At 38.7% G+C, this 23,960-nt stretch overlaps 1 protein-coding gene across 4 annotated transcripts in view; it reads left to right on the forward strand.

Annotated features, from left to right (window-relative positions):
- CDK14 (cyclin dependent kinase 14) overlaps positions 1–23,960 on the forward strand; it is a 604,612-nt gene that overhangs the window by 461,321 nt on the left and 119,331 nt on the right. For all 4 annotated transcript variants that reach the window (XM_033194405.1, XM_033194407.1, XM_033194409.1 and 1 more), the window contains one exon: positions 11,831–11,879. In XM_033194405.1, coding sequence (XP_033050296.1) covers positions 11,831–11,879 — 49 coding nt within the window. The remainder of the gene's footprint in view (positions 1–11,830; positions 11,880–23,960) is intronic.

Here is a 23,960-nt window from a genome sequence, read left to right on the forward strand (position 1 = left end):
ATGTTTCACTATCAATGTAGTCTCTTTTGTGCACAGCTAAAATTGACATTGTGTTTCTGGAAAAAAAATTGTATTAGCGTATCCTGTCAAGCTCTAAAAGAGGCAATTCTTAGGACTAATATTTATGTTCAATTATTAATTGCTAAGAATAATAATTTACTTATAAATGCAAGATTGTATTAATTTTATCTGTAATAGAATTCCTATTCATCCTGAAATCATAGCAAATTATTAAATTTGCTTTGTGGATAGTACAAAGTTAAGGAAATCAAATTTGTTTTATGAGGACATTTGACTTAATTAATATTTAAAATGCCTCTTGCTTTCTTAATACCAGACTTTAGATAATTAAAAAAAAAAAAAAAAGGACCTTTATACAAAGAACTATTCTTCCCGTTTCTCCTTTGTCAGTTAATCCTCAGACCTAGACTATGCCCTTAAATTCCTGTTCTGCACCAACTGGCTGAATTACGTTGCATCTTATATAATGCAGCCTAGTAGAGAATAAACTCAGAAATTAGACATTCCTTTGAAACAAATAAATACACATTTGTTGGTAAGCCCTTTTGCCTGTGTCTTCAGAACAATGGATGTTTGTAATCAGGGCTGATCATCAGCTAGTGTACACCTTTATTGCATCATGGCTAGTTTCTGTTCTGATTGGTAAATGCCTGTGCTCAACAGGTTATTAAATATTTTGTCAATTACCCTTGCTTGATTGATAACTCCAAAACTCCAGGGGAACTCCTCTTTATATACCTTCTGAATTACCACAGAAAGATTAACTTCTTCTCCAAATAGTAATTGAATTGTATGTGAAATTCCACATCTTTGTAACCTGGAAATTGGAGATCAGTCAGTGCTCTGTGAGTCATCCCTGACTCCTCCCTTTCTGTCCCCTTCATTTCTAACTCACCAGTAGATCTCACTTGTTCATCCTCCAAAGCATTTTCAGACTCTGATCCCCTTTTCACTGCATTCACTCAGTTCCCATACCCAAGTCATATTGTCTCTCTTCTGGACAGTAATAAGCTTTTGTTGGGCCCCCTGCTTCCAACCTTGCCTCTTGTAGTGAACTCTCCAAATAGAAGCCAGAGTGATACCTTTATATTAAAAAAAAAAAAAAAAAAAAAAAAGCGCCCATACCGATCATATCTTAAAGGCCACAAACCCTTCTTCCTGTCTGTGTCTCAGCCTCCACCTCTCTCTCCTGGGTTCTATGTCAGCTGCAGCTATCCTGGCCTCCAGCACATTCCAGCCTAGCATACTCCTTATGGGAATGCAAGCTCCCTGCTAATAGGAAGGTTTTTTGCTTTGTTTCTCTCCTGTGTCTTCAGCCCCAAGAGTTATATACCTGACACACAGTAGTTGCTCAATACATAGTAGTTGAAATGAATGAATAAATCATTGCATAATGTTTAAAGCTAGGAAGCTGAGTGTGTGTTTTTTCTTTTTGTTCTTATCCAATGGTATTCTTGTACATGAAACATACCATAATAAAAGCAATATAAGTCATTTTTATTTTCTCCTTTAAAAACTTATAATTAAAAGCAGACAAGAAGTCAGGCACAGTGGCTTGTGCTTGTAATCTCAGCTACTCAGGAGGCTGAGGCAGGAGGATCACTTGAGGCCAGGGGTTTGTGACTAGCCTGAGCAACACAGTGAGATGCCATCTCTAAAAATAAATAAATACATAATTAGTAAGGCATGGTGGTGAGTGCCTATAGTCTCAGGTACTTGGGAGGTTGAGGTGGGAGGATCCCTTGAGCCGAAGAATTGAAGGCTACAGCGAGCTATGATTGTGTCACTGCACTCCATCCAGAGTGAGATGCCATCTCTAAAAAAATTTAAATTTAAATTTAAAAAAAGCAGACAACACTGAAAAAGGATACCAACCATTTTTAAGCAGAATTAAGCCTAATAAGTATTAAATCATTAAAAAGAAATAAGATCAGTACTTGAAAAAACTATTTAATATTACCAAAGGATGTATACATGAATGCTATCTAGATGGAAAGACACAAACGTTTTACATTATCCTTTTCAGATTCATATATATTTTAATAGAATGCAATCAGATTTCCAATGGAAACAATTTTTAAAATTTTTTGTTTGTTGTTTGTTAACACAGGGTCTTGCTCTGTCACTCAGGCTGGAGTACAGTGGCACGATCATGGCTTAGTGCAGCCTCAACCTTCCAAACTCAAGGGATCCTCCCACATTAGCCTCCTGGGTAGCTGGAACAACAGGCACACACCACCACACCCAGCTTATTTTTCAATTTTTTTGTAGAGTTGGGTCTCCTTGTGTTGGCCAAGGGGGTTGCAAATTCCAGGGCCCAAGCAATCCTCCCGCCTTGGCCTCCCAAAATGCTGGGATGATAGCCATAAGCCACCACACCCAGCCTGTGTATTGCGTTGACTGACTGTTTTATTTTAAACTGGTCTGCCCTTATAAGAAGAGCCTAAAGTGTTCTCACACTGGTCTACATCAAATCTCCTTGTTTTGCTTTGCTAGAACACTCACCACTTTCTAAAATTGACTTATTCATTTTGTTGTTGTTGCTGCTGCTGCTGGTGATGGTGATGGTGGTATTTATGTTTTTATTGTCTGTCTCATGTTTCTAGAATATGAGCTCCATGAGGAAAGAGACTTGTTCTGTTTTGTTCATGCCTATGTTCTCATCATGAAAAGAATGCTTAGCACATATTAGGTACCATTAACTATGTGTGGAATTAATGAAAAAGGAAATGTTCAGGCTGGGCTTAGTGACTCATGCCTATAATTCCAGCCTTTTGGGAGTCCGAGGCAGGAAGGTTGCTTGAGCCCAGGAGTTTGAGACCAGCATGGGCAACATAGCAAAACCTCATCTCTACAAAAAAATTTTAAGTTAACCAGGCATGGTGGCATGCTCCTGTAGTCCCAGCTACTTGGGAGGCTGAGGTGAGAGGATCAGTTGAGCTTGGGAGGTCAAGGCTGCAGTGAGCATGATTATGCCATTGCACTCCCGCCTGGGTGACAGAGCAAGACCTTGTCTTTAAAAATAAAAAAGGAAATGTTAACAAAAAGAAAGAAATGTTCAAAACTTGCCCCAATAATTTTTACCAAAAAAAAAAAAAAGAATACTAATAAGAAAAGGCATTTCCTGGATAACAAGAGGCACTCTGATGAAAATACTATGATAATGACATAAATAGATGAGTATTAAAGAGTCCAGGCTCTTATATATTTTGGAATGTAATATAGGACAAAGGTGTCACTTCAAATTATCAGAGAAAGAGTAATCTATAATGATTGATTTTTACCGAATCCTGGCATAATTTTTGTCTGTCCTCCTTGAACAAAGAAAATGTCATGCCATATTTACAAAATAAATTCCAGATAGTAAAGCCAAGAAGTAACAATTTGTTTAAAAAAAAAAAAATCCCAGCACTTTGGGAGGCCGAGGCGGGCGGATCACGAAGTCAGGAGATCGAGACCATCCTGGCTAACCCGGTGAAACCCCGTCTCTACTAAAAAATACAAAAAAACTAGCCAGGCACAGTGGTGGGCGCCTATAGTCCCAGCTACTCGGGAGGCTGAGGCAGGAGAATGGTGTAAACCCGGGAGACGGAGCTTGCAGTGAGCTGAGATCTGGCCACTGCACTCCAACCTGGGTGACAGAGCGAGACTCCATCTCAAAACAAAACAAAACAAAAAAAAAAAAAACAAAAAAAAAAAACAGTAGGAGAAAAATGAAGTTATTGTTTGTATAAAATCAAGATCAGGGTCTTCTTCTTTAAACAAGACAAGAAAGCCAAAAGAAAAAGAGTAATTTGGGGCAGAGCCAAGATGGCCGACTATGAAGCAGTGGCAATCCGAGGCTCCCATCAAAAAGAACTAAAACAGCTTGCGAATCCTGCACTGGCAACTGAGGTATCCAGGTTCTGTCATGTGGACAGACTAGGCAGCTGGCATGATCCACAGAGAGGAAGGAAGAGCGGTATAGTGTGGCGGCCCACCTGAGAGCCACACAGGGCAGGGGACCCCTCACCCCCTAGTCAAGGGAGGCAGTAAGTGAGTGTGCTACCCAGCCTGGGAAACTGTACTTTTTCCATGGAACTGTGCAACCTGCGAATTGGAAGATCCCACTCATGAGCCCACACCACTGGAGCCTAGGGTCCCAACCATGGAGCTGCTCAGATTTTCAACAGTCACTAAGCTAGAATCTGCTTAAGCCTGCCAAGCTCCTGGTGGGAGGGCTGGCCATCACCACAGCCACAGCTACTTGCTGTCTAAACCCTCAGAGCTCCTTCAGGGAGGGGCAGCAGCCAACACTGGGACTGCTAGCTGCCTAACACACTAAGCTCCCAGGGCGAGATAAGGGCAGCAGCCATCTCTATAGCTCTAGAGGCTGTGTTCTTCCCCTGCTGAAGCCAGGGAAGCTGGATGGCTTGGTCCCAAGAGGGATTCCCCACAGCCCAACACACCAGCTGTGGCAGACTGTGGCCAGAGTACCTCTTCAGACCTCACCCTGACTCATCTTTTCTCACGGGAATGGGGCATCCTTGCAGGAACTCCAACAACTCCAGCCAGGGGCTCAGGGGCAGAACTCTGATCTCTCTGGGCCTCAGACCTAGGGGGTGGGGTGGCCATAGTCTCTACAGAGCAGCAGAATTAGTCTTTCCTCCTGCTAGTTCTGAGGAATCCAAGCAGCCCAGATGAGTGGGTTTCCCTCCAGCTCATCACACCCCCTCCACCAAGGGACAACCAAAGTGCTTCATTAAATGGGTTCTGCTCCCGGTGCCACCCAACTGGGTGAGACCCTCTAACAGGGGTTGTCAGACACCCTATATAGAAGTGTTTCTATTGGCATCAGGTTGGTGCCCCTTGAGGTCAGCGATCCCAGAGAAAGGAGCAGGAACCCATCTTTGCCGTTCTCCAGCCTTCTCAAGTTCACTCCAGGCACTAGAGTGAAACAGATAAATAGGGCCTGAAGTAAATACCCAGCAAACGGCAGCAGCCATACAGAAGAGAGACCTGACCATTGAAAGAAAAAATAAACAAACAGAAAGCAACAGCAGCATCAACAAAAATGTTCGCAGAAAAACCTCCTCCAAGAGTCAGCAGCCTCAAAGATTGACACTAGACAAACTCATGAAGATAAGAAAGAATCAACAAAAATATGCTGAAAACCCAAAAGGCCACAGAGCCTCTACTCCTTCAGGTGATTGCAACGCCTCTCCAGCAAGGGCGCAGAACTGGACAGAAGATGAGATGGATGAAGTAGGCTTCAGAAGGTGGGTAATAATAAACTCTGCTGTGCTAAAGGAGCATGTACTAACTCAATGCAAAGAAGCTAAGAACCTTGATAAAAACCTTACAGGAGCTGCTAACTAGAATAACCAGTTTAGACAGGAACACAAATGACCTGATGGAGATGAAAAACACAGAATGAGACCTTTGTGAAGCATACACAAGTATCAATAGCCAAATTGATCAAGCAGTAAAAAGACAGAACCTACAATTGATTGGAGTACCTGAAAGAGACAGGGAGAACGGAACCAAGTTGGAAAACACACTTCAGGATATTATCTAGGAGAACTTCCCCAACCTAGCAAGACAGGCCAGCATTCAAATTCAGGAAATACAGAGAATACCATAAAGATACCAACCCCAAGACACACAATCAACAGATTCTCCAAGGTCAAAATGAAGGAAAAAATGTTAAGGGCAGCCAGAGAGAAAGGACAGGTCACCTACAAAGGGAAGCCCATCAGACTAACAGCTGACCTCTCAGCAGAAACCCTGCAAGCCAGAAGAGAGTGGGGGCCAATATTCAACGTTCTTAAGGAAAAGAATTTTCAACCAGAATTTCATATCCAGCCAAACTAAGCCTCATAAATGAAGGAGAAATAAAATCATTTTCAGACAAGCAAATGCTGAGGGATTTTGTCACCACCAGGCCTGCCTTGCAAGAGCTGCTGAAGGAAGCACTAAATATGGAATGGAAAAACTGGTACTAGCCACTGCGAAAACACACCAAAATATAAAGACCAATGACATTGTGAAGAAACTGCATCAACTAGTGTGCAAAATAAACAGATAGCATCATGATGACAGGATCAAATTCACATGTAACAATATTAACCTTAAATGTAAATGGGCTTCATGCCCCAATTAAAAGACACACTGGTAAACGGGATAAAGAATCAAAACCCATCAGTGTGCTGTATTCAGGAGAACCATCTCATGTGCAAAGACACATATAGGGCCAAAATAAAGGGAGCAAAATTTACCAAGCAAATGGAAAGAAAAAAAAAAAAAAGACAGTGGTTGCAGTCCTAGTCTCTTGACAAAACAGACTTTAAACCAACAGAGATAAAAAAAAGACCAGGGCATTACATAATGATAAATGGTACAATTGGAAAAGAACAACTAACTATCTGAAATATTTGTGTACCCAATACAGGAGCACCTAGATTCATAAAACAAGTTCTTAGAGACCTACAAAGAGTTTTAGACTCCCACAAAATGATAGTGGGAGACTTTAACACCCCACTGTCAATATTAGATTAATGAGACAGAAAATTAATAAGGATATTCAGAACCTGAACTCAGCTCTGAATCAAGTGGACCTTATAGACAGCCACAGAACTCTCCACCCCAAATCCACAGATTATACATTCTTTTCAGTCCCACATGGCACTTATTATTCAGAAAACAACCAAATAATTAGAAATAAATCACTCCTCAGCAAGTGCAAAAGAACTGAAATCATAACAAAACATTCTCTCAGACCACAGTACAATCAAATTAGAGCTCAGGATTAAGAAACTCACTCAAAACCACACAACTACATGGAAATTGAACAGCCTGCCCCTGAATGACTCCTGGGTAAATAATGAAATTAAGGCAGAAATCAAGAAGTTCTTTGAAACCAATGAGAGCAAAGAGACAATGTACCAGAATCTCTGGGATGCAGCTGAAGAAGTGTTAAGAGAGAAACTTATCACACTAAATGCTTACATGAGAAAGCTAGAAAGAGCTCAAATTGACACCCAAATATCACAATTAAAAGAACTAGAGAAGCAAGAGCAAACAAATCCAAAAGCTAGCAGAAGACAAAACTAAGATCAGAGGAGAACTGAAGGAGATAGAGACACACAAAAAAACCCTTCAAAACATGAATGAATCCAGGAGCTGGGTTTTTTTGAAAAAATTAAAATAGAGCAGTGGCTAGATTAATAAAGAAGAAAAGAGAGAAGAATCAAATAGACACAATAACAAACGATAAATGGGATATCACCACTGACCCCAGAGAAATACAAAGTACCATCAGAGAATACTGTAAACACCTCTACACAAATAAACCAGAAAATCTTGAAGAAATGGATAAACTCACAACACATACACTTTCCCAAGATTAAACCAGGAAGAAGTTGAATCTCTGAATAGATGAATAACAAGTTCTGAAATTGGGGCAGTAATTCATAGGCTACAAACCAAAAAAAACCCAGGACCAGATGGATTCACAGCTGAATTCTACCAGAGATACAGAGAGGAACTGGTACTATTCCTTCTGAAACTATTCCAATCGAAAAGGAGGAACTCCTCCCTAACACTTTTTATGAGGCCAGCATCATCCTGATACCAAAACCAGGTGGAAACACACACACAAAAGAAAACATCAGGCCAATATCCTTGATGGACCTTGATACAAAAATCCTCAATAAAATACTGACAAACCAAATCCAGCAGCACATCAAAAAGCTTCATCCCCAGGATGCAAGGCTGCTTCAACATATGCAAATCAATAAACGTAATCCATCACATAAACAGAACCAATGACAAAAACCACATGATTATCTCAATAGATGCAGAAAAGGCCTTTGATAAAATTCAACATCCCTTCCTTTTAAAAACTCTCAATAAACTAGGTATTGATGGAACTACTTCCAAATAGTAAGAGCTATTTATGACAAACCCATAGCCAATATCATACTCAATGGGCAAAAGCTGGAAGCATTCCCTTTGAAAACTGTCACAAGACCGGGATGCCCTCTGTCAACACTCCTATTCAACATAGTATTGGAAGTTCTGGCCAGGGCAATCCGGCAAGACAAAGAAGAAATAAAGGGTATTCAGATAGGAAAAGAGGAAGTCAAATTGCCTCTGTTTGCAGATGACATGATTCTATATTTAGAAAACCCTATTGTATCAGCCCAAAAACTTTTTAAGTTGATAAGGAACTTCAACAAAGTCTCAGCATACAAAATCAATGTGCAGAAATCACAAGCATTCCTATGTACCAACAATAGACAAACAGAGCCAAATGATGAATGAACTGTTATTCACAATTGCCATAAAGAGAATAAAATACCTAGGAATACAGTTAACAAGGGATGTGAAGGGCCTCTTCAAGGAGAATTACAAACCACCGCTCAAGAAAATAAGAGAGGACACAAACAAATGGAAAAACATTCCATGCTCATGGATAAGAAGAATCATTATCGTGAAAATGGCCATACCCTGCTCCCAAAGTAATTTATAGATTGAAAGCTATCCCCATCAAGCTATCATTGACATTATTCACAGAATTAGAAAAAAAAATACTTTAAATTTTATATAAAACCAAAAAAGAACCCATATAGCCACGACAATCCTGAGCAAAAAGAACAAAGCTGGAGGCATCATGCTACCTGACTTCAAACTATACTACAAAGCTATAGTAACCAAAAAAAAAAAGAAAAGGAAAAAAAAGGCATGGTACTGGCACCAAACAGACATATAGACCAATGGAATGGAACAGAGACCTCAGAAACAATGTCACACATCTATAACCATCTGATCTTCGACAAGTCTGACAAAAACAAACTATGGGGAAAGGATTCCCTTTTTAATACATGGTGCTGGGAAAACTGGCTAGCCATATGCAGAAAACTGAAACTGGACCCCTTCCTTACACCTTATACAAAAATTAACTCAGAATGAATTAAAGAACTAAATATAAAGCCCCAAATCATAAAAACCCTAGAAAAAATCCCAAGTAATACCATTCAGGACTTAGGCATGGGCAAAGATTTCATGACAAAAATGCCAAAAGCAATTGCAACTAAAGCTAAAATTGACAAATGGGATCTAATTAAACTAAAGAGCTTCTGCACAGCAAAAGAATGAACAGAGTGAACAGAATAAACAGGCAACAGAATGGGAGAACATTTTTGCAATCTACCCATCTGACAAAGGTCTAATACCCAGAATCTACAAGGAACTTAAACAGATTTACGAGGAAAAGACAAACAACCCCATCAAAAAGTGGGCAAAGGATGTGAACAGAAATTTCTCAAAAGAAGACATTTATGCAGCCAACAGACATGTGAAAAAAAGTTCGACATCACTGATCATTAGAAAATTGCAAATCAAAACCATAGTGAGACCATTTCATGCCAGCCAGAATGGCGATTATTAAAAAGTCAGGAAACAATAGATGCTGGTGAGGCTGAGGAGAAATAGGAATGGTTTTACACTGTTAGTGGGAATGTGAATTAGTTCAATCATTGTGGAAGACAGTGTGGTGATTCCTCAAGGATCTAGAACCAGAAATACTACTTGACCCAGCAGTCCCATTACTGCATATATACCCAAAGGAATATAAATAATTCTACTATAAAGACACATGCACATGTATGTTTATTGCAGCACTATTTACAGTAGCAAAGACATGGAACCAATCCAAATGCCCATCAATGATAGACCAGATAAAGAAAATGTGGTACATATTAACCATGGAATACTATGTAACCATAAAAAGGAATGAGATCATGTCCTTTGCAGGGACATGGATGAAGCTGGAAGCCATCATCCTCAGCAAACTAACGCATAAACAGAAAACCAAGCATGTTCTGACTCATAAGTGGGAATTTAACAATGTGAACACGTGGACACAACAAGGGAAATATCACACATAGGGGCCTGTTGGGGAGTCGGGGGGTGAGGGGAGGGAGAGCATCAGGACAAATAGCTAATGCATGCAGGGCTTAAAACCTAGATGACGGGCAGATATGTGCAGCAAACCACAAGTATACCTACATTAACAAACCTGCATGTCCTGCACATGTATCCTGGAACATAAAGTAAAATAAAAAAGAATAAGAATATTTTGCTAAATAAAAATTTAAATTTCTATGTGGAAAAAGTGCATACATATTTCACTTTTATACACACATATGCACACACACACGGGTCAACTTGATCACATACAAAAATACTTCTATAAACTGATTGATAAAAAACCAAGAATCCAATATTAAAACTAGTACCAGCTATGAAAAGTGAAATTTGAAACAGTAGAAGAAATGTAAATGGCCAGAAAGCATATGAAAAGAAGCCCAAGAATGTTTTATCAAGTGTAGCTTTGGCAACATGTAAACAACTGGTAACAACCAATGCTAGAAGACATATGAAGAAAGTGACATTCTTTTTCATCACTGGTGGGAAATGAAAAGTACTCTGTCGGCATTTGTTAAATTGTAAAATATGCATACCATTTGCCAAGCAATTCTATATTGGGGAATCCATCCAACAGAAATGAAAGCATCTGTATGTAGAGGGACATGTGCAAGGATATTTGCTTAAGTATTGTTTGTAAGGGAAAAGAAATTGGAAACTACTTAAAGGTTCATCAATGGGAGAACAGTCAGATAAATTATGGTACTTCTATGAAACTTTATACAATTTTAAAACAATCGTTACAGACTGGGCGCAGTGGCTCACTTGTGTAATCCCAGCACTTTGGGAGGCCAAGGCAGGTGGATCACCTGAGGTCAGGAATTCGAGACCAGCCTGACCAACATGATGACACCCTGTCTCTACTGAAAATACAAACATTAGCTGGGTGTGTTGGCACATGCCTGTAATTCTAGCTACTTGGCGTGAGGCTGAGGCAGGAGAATCGCTTGAACCCAGTGAGCCAAGGCTGGGCCGTTGCACTACAGCCTGGGCAACAGAGCAAGACTCTGTCTCAAAAAAAAAAAAATTGTTACATATATTTCTTGATTTGAAGGACTATCTAGTATATATTGTTAAGTGCCAAAAAAGTTTCAAGGGAATGTTTATTGTAAAATCCATTCAAAAAAATCAGTGGTATATATGTTTGCACATAAGGATGGGTGTATTTCATAAACAAAAAATATTGAAAAGGGACATATCAAATCATTAACAATTGCCATATCAGAAGTGAAAGAATGAGATTCTGAAGAGATTATAATATCTATTCTCTATCACTTTATTGTTTAACTTGGTAAAACAAACATGTTCCTTTTTAAACTAAAACAAATCTAAAGATTGTTCACAGATAAATGTAAATATACAGTATAGGACTCTGGTAGTTTGACTTTGAGCATGTATAAATACCATACAGTATAGGAAAGGAGACCCAACATTATCGTATTTGGCCAGAGAAATCATCATAGGAAAAAAACAGCAAGCCTCACTTAACAAAATGTATTGATACACTTCTATAAATCTACTTACAGGTTGGAGGTTTGGAATTTGCATTTCTTTTTTCAACTCAATTAAAACTTAGTTATTCTAAGAAATAGTTACTATGAAACCAAATTATGAAATAAACCATCTTAGACAAAAGAAAACAATGCTTCACCGTTTAATATGTTGTAATCTTCCTGTTTTACTCTTTACAACTGCCCAGTATAAAAGTGAAGACCTTACTATGCTGGCCTAACTGACTGAATAGCCCACTGTCTTTTTTTGAAGTTGAAGTTTTTTCAAAATGCTTGTAATATATACATTTGATACAAAGATTATTTATCATTTTTCTCTTTTATTTCAGAACGCTTTACCCTGTACAGCTCTAAAAACCTTAGACAAGCGTGGAATAAGTAAGTCTTTATACAGATTTTGCTCATTCTCTTTCTTTCTCTTTTAATATTTACAACTCCTCTTATATGTTTTTCATGACATTGTTCATTCATCCTGCTGCGTATTTATTCATTCATTTAACCATTAAACTGCTGTTAAACCTTAACTGTGTGCTAGCTACCGTGTTCAGCCTGAGCCAACACTGTATGCATTTGAGTTCCTAGAGAGATATGGCATTGCTTCAGAACTGTAAATCCTAAAATTCCTTGTGGTCAGTCTTCTTGCAGCTAAATTCCAAGAAATATTTTTGTATTAGCAAAAAAGCATTTAGAAAATACAATATATAGTGACTGACTTTCTAATACAAATGATGTTGGTGACAACTTTTGAGCTAAAGTTGATCTTTCAGATTTTTTCACTTTGCCTATTTTTCCCTTAAGCCTTATTGGGAAGCTAAATGCGTTTATGTCTTGAAGTATGTGTTCTCCATGTATTTCATGTCTGTTCTCTCATCTGACCTTAGTTAGTTTTATTTATGGTGTTTGAAATTTCATAAAATCTGAAGATCTGGATTTTGTAGTTATTCAGGAGACACTTATTGCAAGCCAATGTGTTAGAAAATCATTGGAAGTTGGAAACAGTAATTTAGTCATTCCCGTTTACTTGTGGGTGTCACATTTCAAGGATTATGCTGGAGAAAAGACAACTGGAACTGGTTGGATTAAATAAACTGCAATTTGTCATACAATTTTGTCTACTTGGAATTTAGTGTTATACTCACATTTTTCACTGTTATCACATGTTAATTTTGGATACTCCCAAAAAAGTTTGGATAAGAAAAACTTTTTCATATTAAAATGCTGCTAATCCGTGCTCTCAGTGGATACAGTGGACAGCTAATGGCAAGGAACTCATGAAATGAATACATTAAATTCTGCGGTAGTTTAGGGATTTGGCCATTTATTTTTATTAAATTTGTAACTCAAAGAACACATAGGTATAATCATTTTTGTCTAACATGGTCTTTGCATGTGCCATTTGAAGAGCCAGTTCTTACTCTCAAGGCTCCCCTGGGAAGCATTCCCTCTCCTGGGAGCTTTCTGTGCATACTCCTCTTCTCTACCTCCCCATTTCCTGATCACTGGTCTAACATATTTTAATTACGTGCTTTTATACGCCAAGTAATATATACAGTATACAGTTCCTACCTTAATTAAAGGATCAAACACATTCCTGTCTCGTAGGAATACGACATCATTCCTTCCAACCAGATAACCACTTTATGAAACAATTCTTGATAAAGCCATTGAATCTGTAAACCTATATTTAAAGTAACAGGAAAATTGGAAACTATCAGACGTAGAATAGCAGCATTTCTGGAGAATAGGTAATTAGAATTGCAGAATTTATCATTAGAATTAATTCAAAGGCATTTAATAAACTGAGTCTCACCATTAGATTACTTTTTAAATATTTTAAGGAAAATGATAAAAGCTGAGCTTGAGGTAAGATTTTAAAATTATGAACATGGCTTGTTTAGAACCTTGCTATTTTTAAGTCCTTGTAAGTCTTGCCTTAAGGGTTTATTTCAGAGACACTAAGTAACAGAATCATTACTAAAAATATTAAAATGCTACTTTCTGGTATTCCAATATTAAGTGCTGAATCTTTAGAGCCAAGCCGTAGCCTCTAGCCAATTCAGACCAATGCAATTTAAAGAGAACTAAGATGCAGAGATGTTAATTATATTATTGATTTTTCCTCCAAATGGTCCTTGCAACTTCATCAACATTTCAGCATCTTTCACTTAAGGAATGAGATCAGAATTCGAAAGAACTACATTAAAAGACTATTACATGAGTGATGGTTTTCTCCATTGCCAACTAATTTGCTTGTCTATAGCACAATTACTAAACTGAAGCAACTGTTAAATTCTCTTGTACGATGGTAACAGGTTTAAAATAAATTGAACTAATTTGCAAGAACTAATTTGAATTCAGTTTAGATGGGTTAATATAAGATAGGTGGGTTAATATAAAGAAGTAGGTCACTGTTCAAAATTAAGTAACAATGCTTTTAAAAATATATATTAACCTAGGTATTAAAGCTAGTGGATATGTTAACCTGCCTAAGAGAGTAGAAATTTCTTGAGAAATGAATCCTTAGGTTTATTTGAATAGCTATAACAAAAGATCCAGTTTATTTGGGGGCCAACTCTAGGTAACACATAGGCAATTCCCTGCTGAATTCATTTGTATCAGCAACCACGGACATAGTTTCATCCTTTGAAAGATTCTTTTATTGTTCTGTGAAAACAAAGCAGTGATGGGGGAAAATATCATAAGATCCAACAGATATCCAAATTCAAAAGATTAATAGAAAGAAGAAATCTTAATTATGTGATTGAGAATAATAAATGTATATTAATAAAGAAAAAAGTCCTTTTATTCCCTCGTACTGGAAGTACATAATCCATGTGGGCTTTTCCTCCATAAAGGGGATTGTGGATTAAAGGGAGACAAATCTTAGTTTTATAAAAACATGTACTGTTTTCTGATTACCTTCAAGACATTCCATTTTATTTTGTTGCAGTTATATTCTCCCTATTTCTCTTCCAAATCTCTCTATTTATAGTTGTCTGACATTGGCGTGTATGTGCAATCAACCAAGAATTTTAGCCACTTAAAAGATCTTTTATTATTTTGGCTGGAGAAGAAGCCTTAGTATATCCTCTCCAGCAAAGTTAAGGGGAAGATTCCAGGAACACATTTGCTTGTTTTGGAACTTTTAAACAGCTGAACGATTTCAGAGGTTTGAAAGTATCAAAAAGAGAACTAAGGAAAAACCACTAAGTCACAGAAGACAGATCTGGAAAAGGCCACTTGTGGCTGGTAACAAGAAGCACATCTACAGACTTGAGTAGGCACAGGTTAACCTTTTCCTGCTTGTTCCCACGCATGCTATGGTTCTGCTTATAATCATCTGTTAGTTAAGTAAAACTGGATTTTTCCTAAGAATTTGTAAGAATTGATATTTTAAATTGTGTAGTAAATACAGAGACATTTAAACAAAGCTACCTTTCTGGGAACACAAAAATAGAGAAGAAAAATCTTACCTGCTACAATTGAATGTTCCAGTGGAGTCACAAACCCGAATTTAAAAGATTTAGAAATGTTTCCTAACTTTGTGTTCTTGAACTTTCCTTGAGTATTTTATCTGATTTGATGTTTAACTTCCAAGACATATTTTAAAGGTGACTTGCTAGATAGTTGAGTTACATATGCATAAAACATAATGTATTTAAAATAATATTCAGAGAAATAACATAACTTTCACTCTATTTATGTTGGTGGTGCTCTATTGTATTTTTCTTGTCATTATAGTTGATATGTCCCATTAAGATTTAAGTCAGAGACTTCGCACGAAACTGAAAGACCCTGTTTTCCATTCTCTCTAATGTTCTAAGCTGATCTAAAATTTTCTAACATAATAATACATTGCAAAGTAAGCTAGAGTTTTAAGTGTCTTTCCCTATTTAGAAATGTGAGAGGAAGGTAAGAACACTGTTATTGCACTAGGAGGAGCAGTTGAGTTGAGTGAGATCTGAAATCATCTTTCCTCACTTTCACATTTTTTTCATTGTTGATCATTTTTGTTATAACTCTATTTACTTCAAAGTAACAATTTTAATTTATTTAGTGCCTGGAGACTTCTTCTCGTAATATTTTCAAAGAAATTATTCTATACATCACTAATTCACTGTTTTGGGGATGGGTTTATTGGGCTGATAAGCTCTAAAGCAGACACTAAAGCAGACATTTTGGAATTCCAGTCTTTTAACTCAAAGGATGAGCTGCAGCTGTCCACTGCCCAGCTCTATGGATTTGAGTTCAACATTAGAACACTGCATGAGGTGTAGTTCTTCACCACATGCCATACCCTTGAAAATGTACTGTTTTCAATGCGCAGACAGTCCAATCCAAGCAGGTCTCTTGTCCTGACTCTTCACAGCCATACATAGTATTGTTTCAAGGCCCCAAAGGCTCACCTGCTTGCTTGGAAGTTGCAGTTCATAGCAATTTCTGGAGACATTTGTTTTCATGAGAATAAATCATTAGTTCAGTTACTGAAAGTATTACATAGATATGATGTTTATCAAGACCCCCTAAACCCTTTGCCATCTAACAGAGAGCAGCTCTTCTAGGAAATTGCAGATAGGATTCTTGAAAGGAAAAAGAGGAGGACCTAAAATAGGAAATGCTTCCCAGGCCCTGGTGGGACTCCTAGAGAGCCTTGGAAAAGACAATAAAGATCTGTCCAAAGATTCAGGTTGCAAGCAGGTGCCAGGAGGACAAAGAGAAAACTATCTGAGTGGAAGATGGTAAATTTGCCAAAGGCCTAGCTCTGATCACTAGCAGTGGCAACAGTATAAATGTGAAAGCATATGAAACAGACATAGTCAAAGGCCTGACATGCAACTCATCTCCACAGTTATAGTTGTGGTGGAACTAACAGTTAGATAGCCTTTTGCAATGTATATTTTCACATCCCCACATAGCTTATGGCAGTCTTTTGAGGTAGTCAGGGCAGATATTATCATCTTCATTTTATAGCCTAAAATTAAAAACAGGCTCATGAGGCCAAATGATCAGCACAATTGAAAATAACAACTAGGAATGTATGTACCCCAGTGAATCTTATGAAGGGAATATTATCAATTTTAAAACCCCATATTCATGGGAGCTTATCAATATCAATTTTATTTTGTTCTCACTGCAACCATGAGTGGAGATGTCTCTTCTGGGACCTGATGCTATTCCCAATCTAGATTTCATGCAGCCATGAGAGCTGAGACAGAACAAAAACATGACTTCTCTGTCCTGGGGAAAACAGTGTTTGCAGCTGGCTGACTGCCCGCACCACCAACTTGGTCCTCTCCTGCCCACTGCTGGGTAGTGCACCATGGGAAAAAGGCTGGCTTTGTGACAGTCTAAGTGCCAGAGATGACAGTCCTGTCTGCTACCCACTCACACCCTACCAGTGAGGTTTGTCACCTCTTCTACACAGCTCCCACTGCCCCCAGGAGGTTAACCCCTATCATTTTGTATCAGTGCCAGATTTCTTATCCATGTCTCTTTTTGTTTGTAGCAAAGAATTCAGTGTCATTAATAACCCCTGGTGATGGCCAAGGGCAGGCCCCATGCTGTTTGTTATCTGTTGGACACACATTTTTTGTTCCCCTTCTGATAGATAGAAAATACCCATCTTCTCTCTTACTAATTGGCAGTATGTACCAGGCTTGGGAGTTGGCAACAGCCATTGCTTTTCATCCTTTCATATTATGTGTTAGACTCCTCATCCAAAAAGTACGTGCTTATGGTGCGGCTAATACCTTCCTCCTACCATCCAGCTCATTAAGGAATAAAACCCAACCCTACTTCTGAAGTGGCACAGAGCTTCTAGAGGCAGCTGGGCTGCTCATTTCCCTGAAAGGAGGAGGTGGAATTAGGCTTTCTTGAACTCTTCTCCAAACAGATTCTAGAAGCATAGACTGTAGGAGTTCCTCTGCTTCTCCCAAATATACAGTGGGTGTTTGTATTCTGTGACTGCCATAACAAATTACCACACATGTATTGGTATAGAATACTACAAACATTACCTTACAGTTCTGGCAGGCAGAAGTCTGGATGAGCTGAGCTGTTTTCTTTTCTCTGGGTCTCACAAGGCCAAAATCAAGACGTTGACCAACTTGGGCTCTTATCTGGAGGCTCTCGGGGAGAATCTTATCTGGAGGTTCTCAGGGAGAATTTACTCCCATGCTCACGCAGGTTGTTGGCAAAATTCAGTTCCTTGTGGGGTAGGGCTGAGGTCTCACTTCCTTGCTTACTGTCTCCACCCGTTCAATGCCTCCTGCATGCCTCATCACATAGCCACCTTCTCCATCAAACAAGCTTCTGATCTCTCTGACTTCCTCTCTGCCCCATCTCCTCTGCCTCCAGCAGGAGAAAGTTCTCTGCTTCCAAAGCTTCGTGTAATTAGATTGGGCCCACCTGGTTAATCCAGGTTACTCTCTCTGCACAGTCCCTTTTGCCGTGAAAAGTTACCTGTTCACCAGCTTCAGGGGTTAACAGGTGGACATTTTTGGGAGCCATTTTGCTTATCACAAGTGGGTACTAGAGTTTGCCATTCAATCCCGAGTCATGGAGTAAAGCAGAGCACAGAGGAGGAGCAAACCCAGTCCTAGACAGGTCAGACACAGTCTGTTTTGCCTGTTCTCTGACCCATCAGGTAACAGGCATAGGCTTCTGACTTCAAGTTGCCTGGTTCACAACCGGTGTCTTCAGAATTATATATAAGGAAGAAATCGGTTTTTATCCCTAGCACAGAGACAAAAGAGATTATGCTCAAGAAGGCTGCTGGCCTCTGAGGTAACCAAAAGTTTGGCCCGACATTTCTATGTCTGTGCTGACAAATGCAGTAGCCGTTAGGCCTCTGTGGTTCCAGGACACTTAAAATGTGACTACTGTGAATTAGGAACTGAATTTTTTATTACATTTAAATGTAATTAATGGCCGGGCGTGGTGGCTCAAGCCTGTAATCCCAGCACTTTGGGAGGCCGAGACGGGCGGATCCCGAGGTCAGGAGATCGAGACCATCCTGGCTAACACGGTGAAACCCCGTCTCTACTAAAAAATACAAAAAACTAGGTGGGCGCAGTGGCGGGCGCCTGTAGTCCCAGCTACTCGGGAGGCTGAGGCAGGAGAATGGCGTAAACTCGGGAGGCGGAGCTTGCAGTGAGCTGAGATCCGGCCACTGCACTCCAGCCTGGGCGACAGAGTGAGACTCCGTCTCAAAATAAATAAATAAATAAATAAATGTAATTAATAAGAGTTAAGGACCACATGTGGTTGGTGGCTGCCATATTGGGTGACACAATTCTACATCAACTTGTGCAATATTCATTTATTTTAAATGCTTGTCAGTGTAATACAAATGTGGATGTCTGCTGCTTTGGAAACGCTACACTAAAGAGTCATTGCATTTTGCACTCAAGTGTCCAGAGATCTTGCTTTTTATATTTGCTTCTCACCCCTCTTTTATTTGTAAACACCCTGAGAATAATAGCTCTGGAGTACCCAATAAGCATAATAAATCTGCAGGGGGAATAGTGGAAATATCAAAGAACATCAAGCAGACATTCCTTTCCCTGCCTCCTCCCCTCCAGAAGCCACACTGTTCCCTCCTGAGGGGCGCAGCCTGTTGCAAGCGTCTCTGTTCCTTTCTCCTTCTTGTGTTCTCTCTCTCTCTTTTCTGTTGGTAACTGTTAGGGGTTAGACACACAGCTCTCTACCCTTTTTGAACTCCCTTAAGAATTCACCTCTCTGCTGTTGTTCCCGATCTCCTTGATCTCCCCTAACTCTACTCAGAAAACACCGTAAAGACTCAGCTTCCTGTTCATCACATATGAGATGCTGTTGAGAGGGGTTCCATTTTCTAAATAAGCCTTCCAATCAAGAACTGAGCCAGGTCTTCCTCACTGGGCCCCTGTGGGTATATATATACCTTAATTCTGAAGCTTGAGGACATTGAAAACTGCCACATTTGGGAAAGTGAAGCATGAATAGAAATGTAATCATTTTTACCTCTCCTTATATAAAAGAAACACATGATATGTGATACTTTTCCTCAAACTTACTGATATCATTTTCATTTGATTAAGAAAATATTTACAAATTTAGTGAATGTTCAGCCTCAAAATGAAGATGAATATAAGAAGTCACTGGAGAAAGACACTATTGTTTTTTAGCATTTTTGTTTTTGTTTTGTTTTGTTTTTTGCAACTTTGTTGCCCAGGCTGCAGTGGCATGATCATGGCTCACTACAGCATTGACCTCCAGGGCTCAAGCAATCCTCCCATCTCAGCCTCCCAAGTAGCTGGGACTAAAAGTACCTACCACCATCCCTAACTAAAAAAGAGATGATTTTAACAACGTCATCCCTAGTATCCACTGTTACCCATTCCACCCTCTGGTTGTTTGATTTTCATGAAACAATATATCCCTCTCATCATTTGGGGAGACTCTATAAAACCAGGTCTCAATTTCTATTCATGGTGAGGATAGAGCTCCTAGAGTATTCTTGTTAATACCTGCATCTAACGTGTTGTGTACATAGTGGTCTTACTGACCTAAGAATATATACCATCGGTAAATAGTATTGACATGAGCAAAGGAAAAAACAGAAGAGAGGAAGGAAGGTTGCACAAGCTAATTATTGACACAATTGACAAGAAAATGCCTGGAGCCAGCATCATCTTTGGTAGCATCAGAACCAGGTTCATCCCTAGTTCCACTACTAAAATGTGTAACATTCAGGAAGCTCTCTAACCTCTCTGAGCCTCAGCTTTTCAATTTGTATAACCTCTTGGCAGGATTATTATTTAATCTTTAAGTAAGGTAAGAGTATAAATTACTGGATACCTTACTAAACACAGTCCTTTGGCAAATATTAGTTTACCTCCCTTCTCTTTTTCAGTGCTCCCTGTCGTACCTCCCAGTGAGAGTGTTTCATTCAGCTCCAAATAAGCAATTACCCTTCAACATGGATACCACTCCTACACAGAGTCCCCAGACATCTTCTGGAATATTATTTCTACCTTCTTAGGGGCACATGCTGAACATCTTGGTCACCAAAACTTTTGTTTTAAAATACTTGTTGTGTAAAGACAAGATTTCCCCTTCCTCAACAGTTTCTTCCTAAGAGTGGTGTGTTAACAAATAGCATTGTACATAATTAATGCAATACTGTGATTTATCCTTAGTCTCGAAACACATTTTATTAGACAGTTTTCCTAATTAGATTGAAAGAAACCCATAGACAGATCACTGTTACCAGGTTCAAATGTCTGTTAGACCTTTTCTCGTGATATAACCTGTACACAAACTGATGGACAACCCTAAGCCAGGAGTGTAGGGTCTGGGCATCCACTTGGCCCAGTGATTTCACTGGTGAGACTAAAAGTAATTATCCTTGCTGTTTACAGCATTTAGAGGGGGAGAGTAGATGAATTATCTCTCAAAACACAATGAATAAAGTCTGGTAGCATGGCCATGCCATATCTGTTATGGTGAGGAAAATGGGAAGGGGATTCCAAAGGTAACCGGCCTTTTTCTTTTAGACACTGAGCCACGTCCATACCCTAAGGCACAGATCCCATGTTAAACGGTTATTTCCATCATGACAGTGACATTGACTTTAACAATAGATTTCATTATGTCTTTAACAACAACAAAAATGCCCTTTGAAAAGCCTTAAACACACACATATACAACTCCCAACACAATTATTTTTCTGTCTTCTCTGAAAGAATATTTTAAAATCATTTCAACATCTTTGGGATTTCAGAAAAATCTAGTGTTGGTTTACAGTGGAAGTCTCATAGAGTTTATATATATATGTGTGTGTGGTTATTATTACTCAGACTATAAATGAATAGAAATATTAACACAAAGGGATCAATATTCTGGCCCTCATTACGTTGTTATACAGCATATCTTTGTGTATCTCTATGTGAATTCTCTGCTAGTCCTCAGCTGTATTTAATCCCTCAAGACTTGATATACAAACATAATGCCAAATAGAGAACTTCCCTTAAATTATTCAAATCTCCCCATAAGTGATTTCCCACTCTTCCTGCAATAGAAAACATTTGATCATAAATTCAATTAAATCAGCCATCATCTTTGTGATGTTTGTCCAGCTAAATCCTTTAGTGACTAAACCAATAAACATACCAGCTGTGAGTGCGCATGTATGTGTGTGCGAGTGTGTGTTTATGGCACAACTATTGCAAAAGAATTGATTTGCAGTAAAGATGAAGGGTAGTTCTCATTTCTTAGGCCAGATTTTAACTACTTCACTAAAGCCAGGGCTTAAAAGATTAAACTCTTAGGGATAAAATCGTGTGTACTTCTCTAAATGCATTGGCTTTTATTTCCTAATTTAGGGCTGAGTTTTAATATATTAAGTTTTAGATAAAAACTGATGTACTTTGGAGATGTTAGGAAAAAGCATCAAACCACATCAACCATTCTTACTTCTCTTTCTTCTCCAGCGTCTCCTCCCTAGTTAAAACAAAGGAAAAGTGACTGTCGACCTACTTTTAAGTTTCTTAGGGAAAATGGCATGATAGGACTATAGTACTATTTATAATTTCTTATATATCTGTCAGCTGAAGAGGTAAAGTTTATTAGAGGCTTATAAATGTTGATTGCTTCTCATCTTGATTCTAAAGCCTTTTAGACACACAGGTATAACCAACCTCCTCCCTTCTTTTTTGTCTTACCTTTACTAATGATCCTGTTTGGATATAACTGAACCCTGTTTATGCATCTTCACATATATGTATATCCATGTGGCCTGTAGAGGGCAGCATGCTCTGAGGGGAAAAAAAAAAAAAAAAAACAGTTACAGGGTAACTTTATCTCCGTAAAATATGAGATAAGCAGCTATATATATATTTTCCGATACCAAAACAAGTAAAATGTCTCTGTTAGAGAAGCCAGAGCTGCCCCATGCTTTGTCTGACCCTGTCTGCCACTTTAGGTGTCTGTTTGGATGATGAACATTTTTTATGAATTGAATCAGCCTACCTTGGAGGCTACTTAGGGATTACACCAGGTTCCATGCCTTTGCCTCCACATGGGACAAAGTACATCGTTATATTTATAAAGATGAATACAAACGGAATTTTTTTCATTTGGCTCTCATTTCTTGTTACCCTTGACTGAAGTGTAGAATTTGAGTCAAACTGTACCTATAGTTCTAATTTTATTTGGTAATCAAGTGAGACTTTACCTTCCTATCTTAGAATTCTGCTATCTCACATCATTTGCTTTTAGGTTGTGTCTGCCAAAGAATTCTAGTGCCTTTTAATTTTCCCAAGAAAATGAAAAACGTTTCCACAGGGACATTTTCTGTTCAGAACAGACTTTGGACTTAAAGCTGGGCTCCTTCCCTTGCCTGCCTCGCACATCTTTGGAGTGAGTCCCTGACCAGGACCCCTTCTCTATTGCCACATTCATTGATTTTTCTCAATCCAGTCTCTACCGTTCATCTGAAGAGCCAAATCCTCCCACTGTGTGAACTACACTATTCCTTTATGAGAATTTAGAAATTTCTAGAAGCTGCATTAAATATTTTAAGGATATAGAGCAGTACCGTCCAATAGATCTTTATGCATTGACAAGAATGTTCGCTATCTTCACTTTCCAGTATGGTAACCACTAGCCACGTGTGGCTATTGAGTAACTTAATGTGGCTAGTGCAGTTGAGGAACTGAATTTTTAATTTCATTTAATTTATATTAGTTTAAATTTAAATAACCTCATGTGACTACCGACTACCAAATTTCATAGTGCAAAACAGAGCATAACTTCTGATCAGCTTAAAGCAAGTGTTTTACCAGAATATGTTGTGAGGTGAATTCGGTTTTTCAGCTAAAAACCTCCTGCCCAGGTTTTTATTTTTGCACTTATTTCTTTATTATGTAGCTATAGACTTATATCCAAATCCCATGACTCTGCCTCAGGATTTGCTTTCTCTCTGAACATCTGAGAGATTTTCCATTTTCAAATTCTTCGATTTTGTTGAATATTGAATGTATCTCTCTTGGGTATCCAGAATGGAATTTCAAAGCATGGCATTTCGGCAGCACTGATTCTGTAGGCGCTGGCCGTTTCACAGTCTAAGCTCTGTCACTCTTCGACTGTTTATATCTAGTGTTCCTAAATATAGAAACACAACTTAGTAAATGTGCTAAAATGTGTCAAGCTACATAGAAGCTGGACACACAGCACATTAACTAAGTAGGTTTTGTTTGTGTGTGGGTGTGTATGAGCAGCTATTTACATTGACTACAAATAAATCTTAGGTTTGTATCATCCTTTTTGAAATGACCTCAACATTCTTTTGAAAATATTCTTGTGGCCAGGTGCAGTGACTGAAGCCTGTAATCCCAACAGCTTGAGAGGCCAAGGTGGGCAGATCACTTGAGTCCAGGAGTTTGAGAGGAGACTAGGTGATATGACAAGACCCCAAAT

This window comes from Trachypithecus francoisi, unplaced genomic scaffold (assembly GCF_009764315.1).
Source record: "Trachypithecus francoisi isolate TF-2019V2 unplaced genomic scaffold, Tfra_2.0 Lachesis_group4, whole genome shotgun sequence".
Classification (NCBI taxonomy): Eukaryota; Metazoa; Chordata; class Mammalia; order Primates; family Cercopithecidae; genus Trachypithecus; species Trachypithecus francoisi.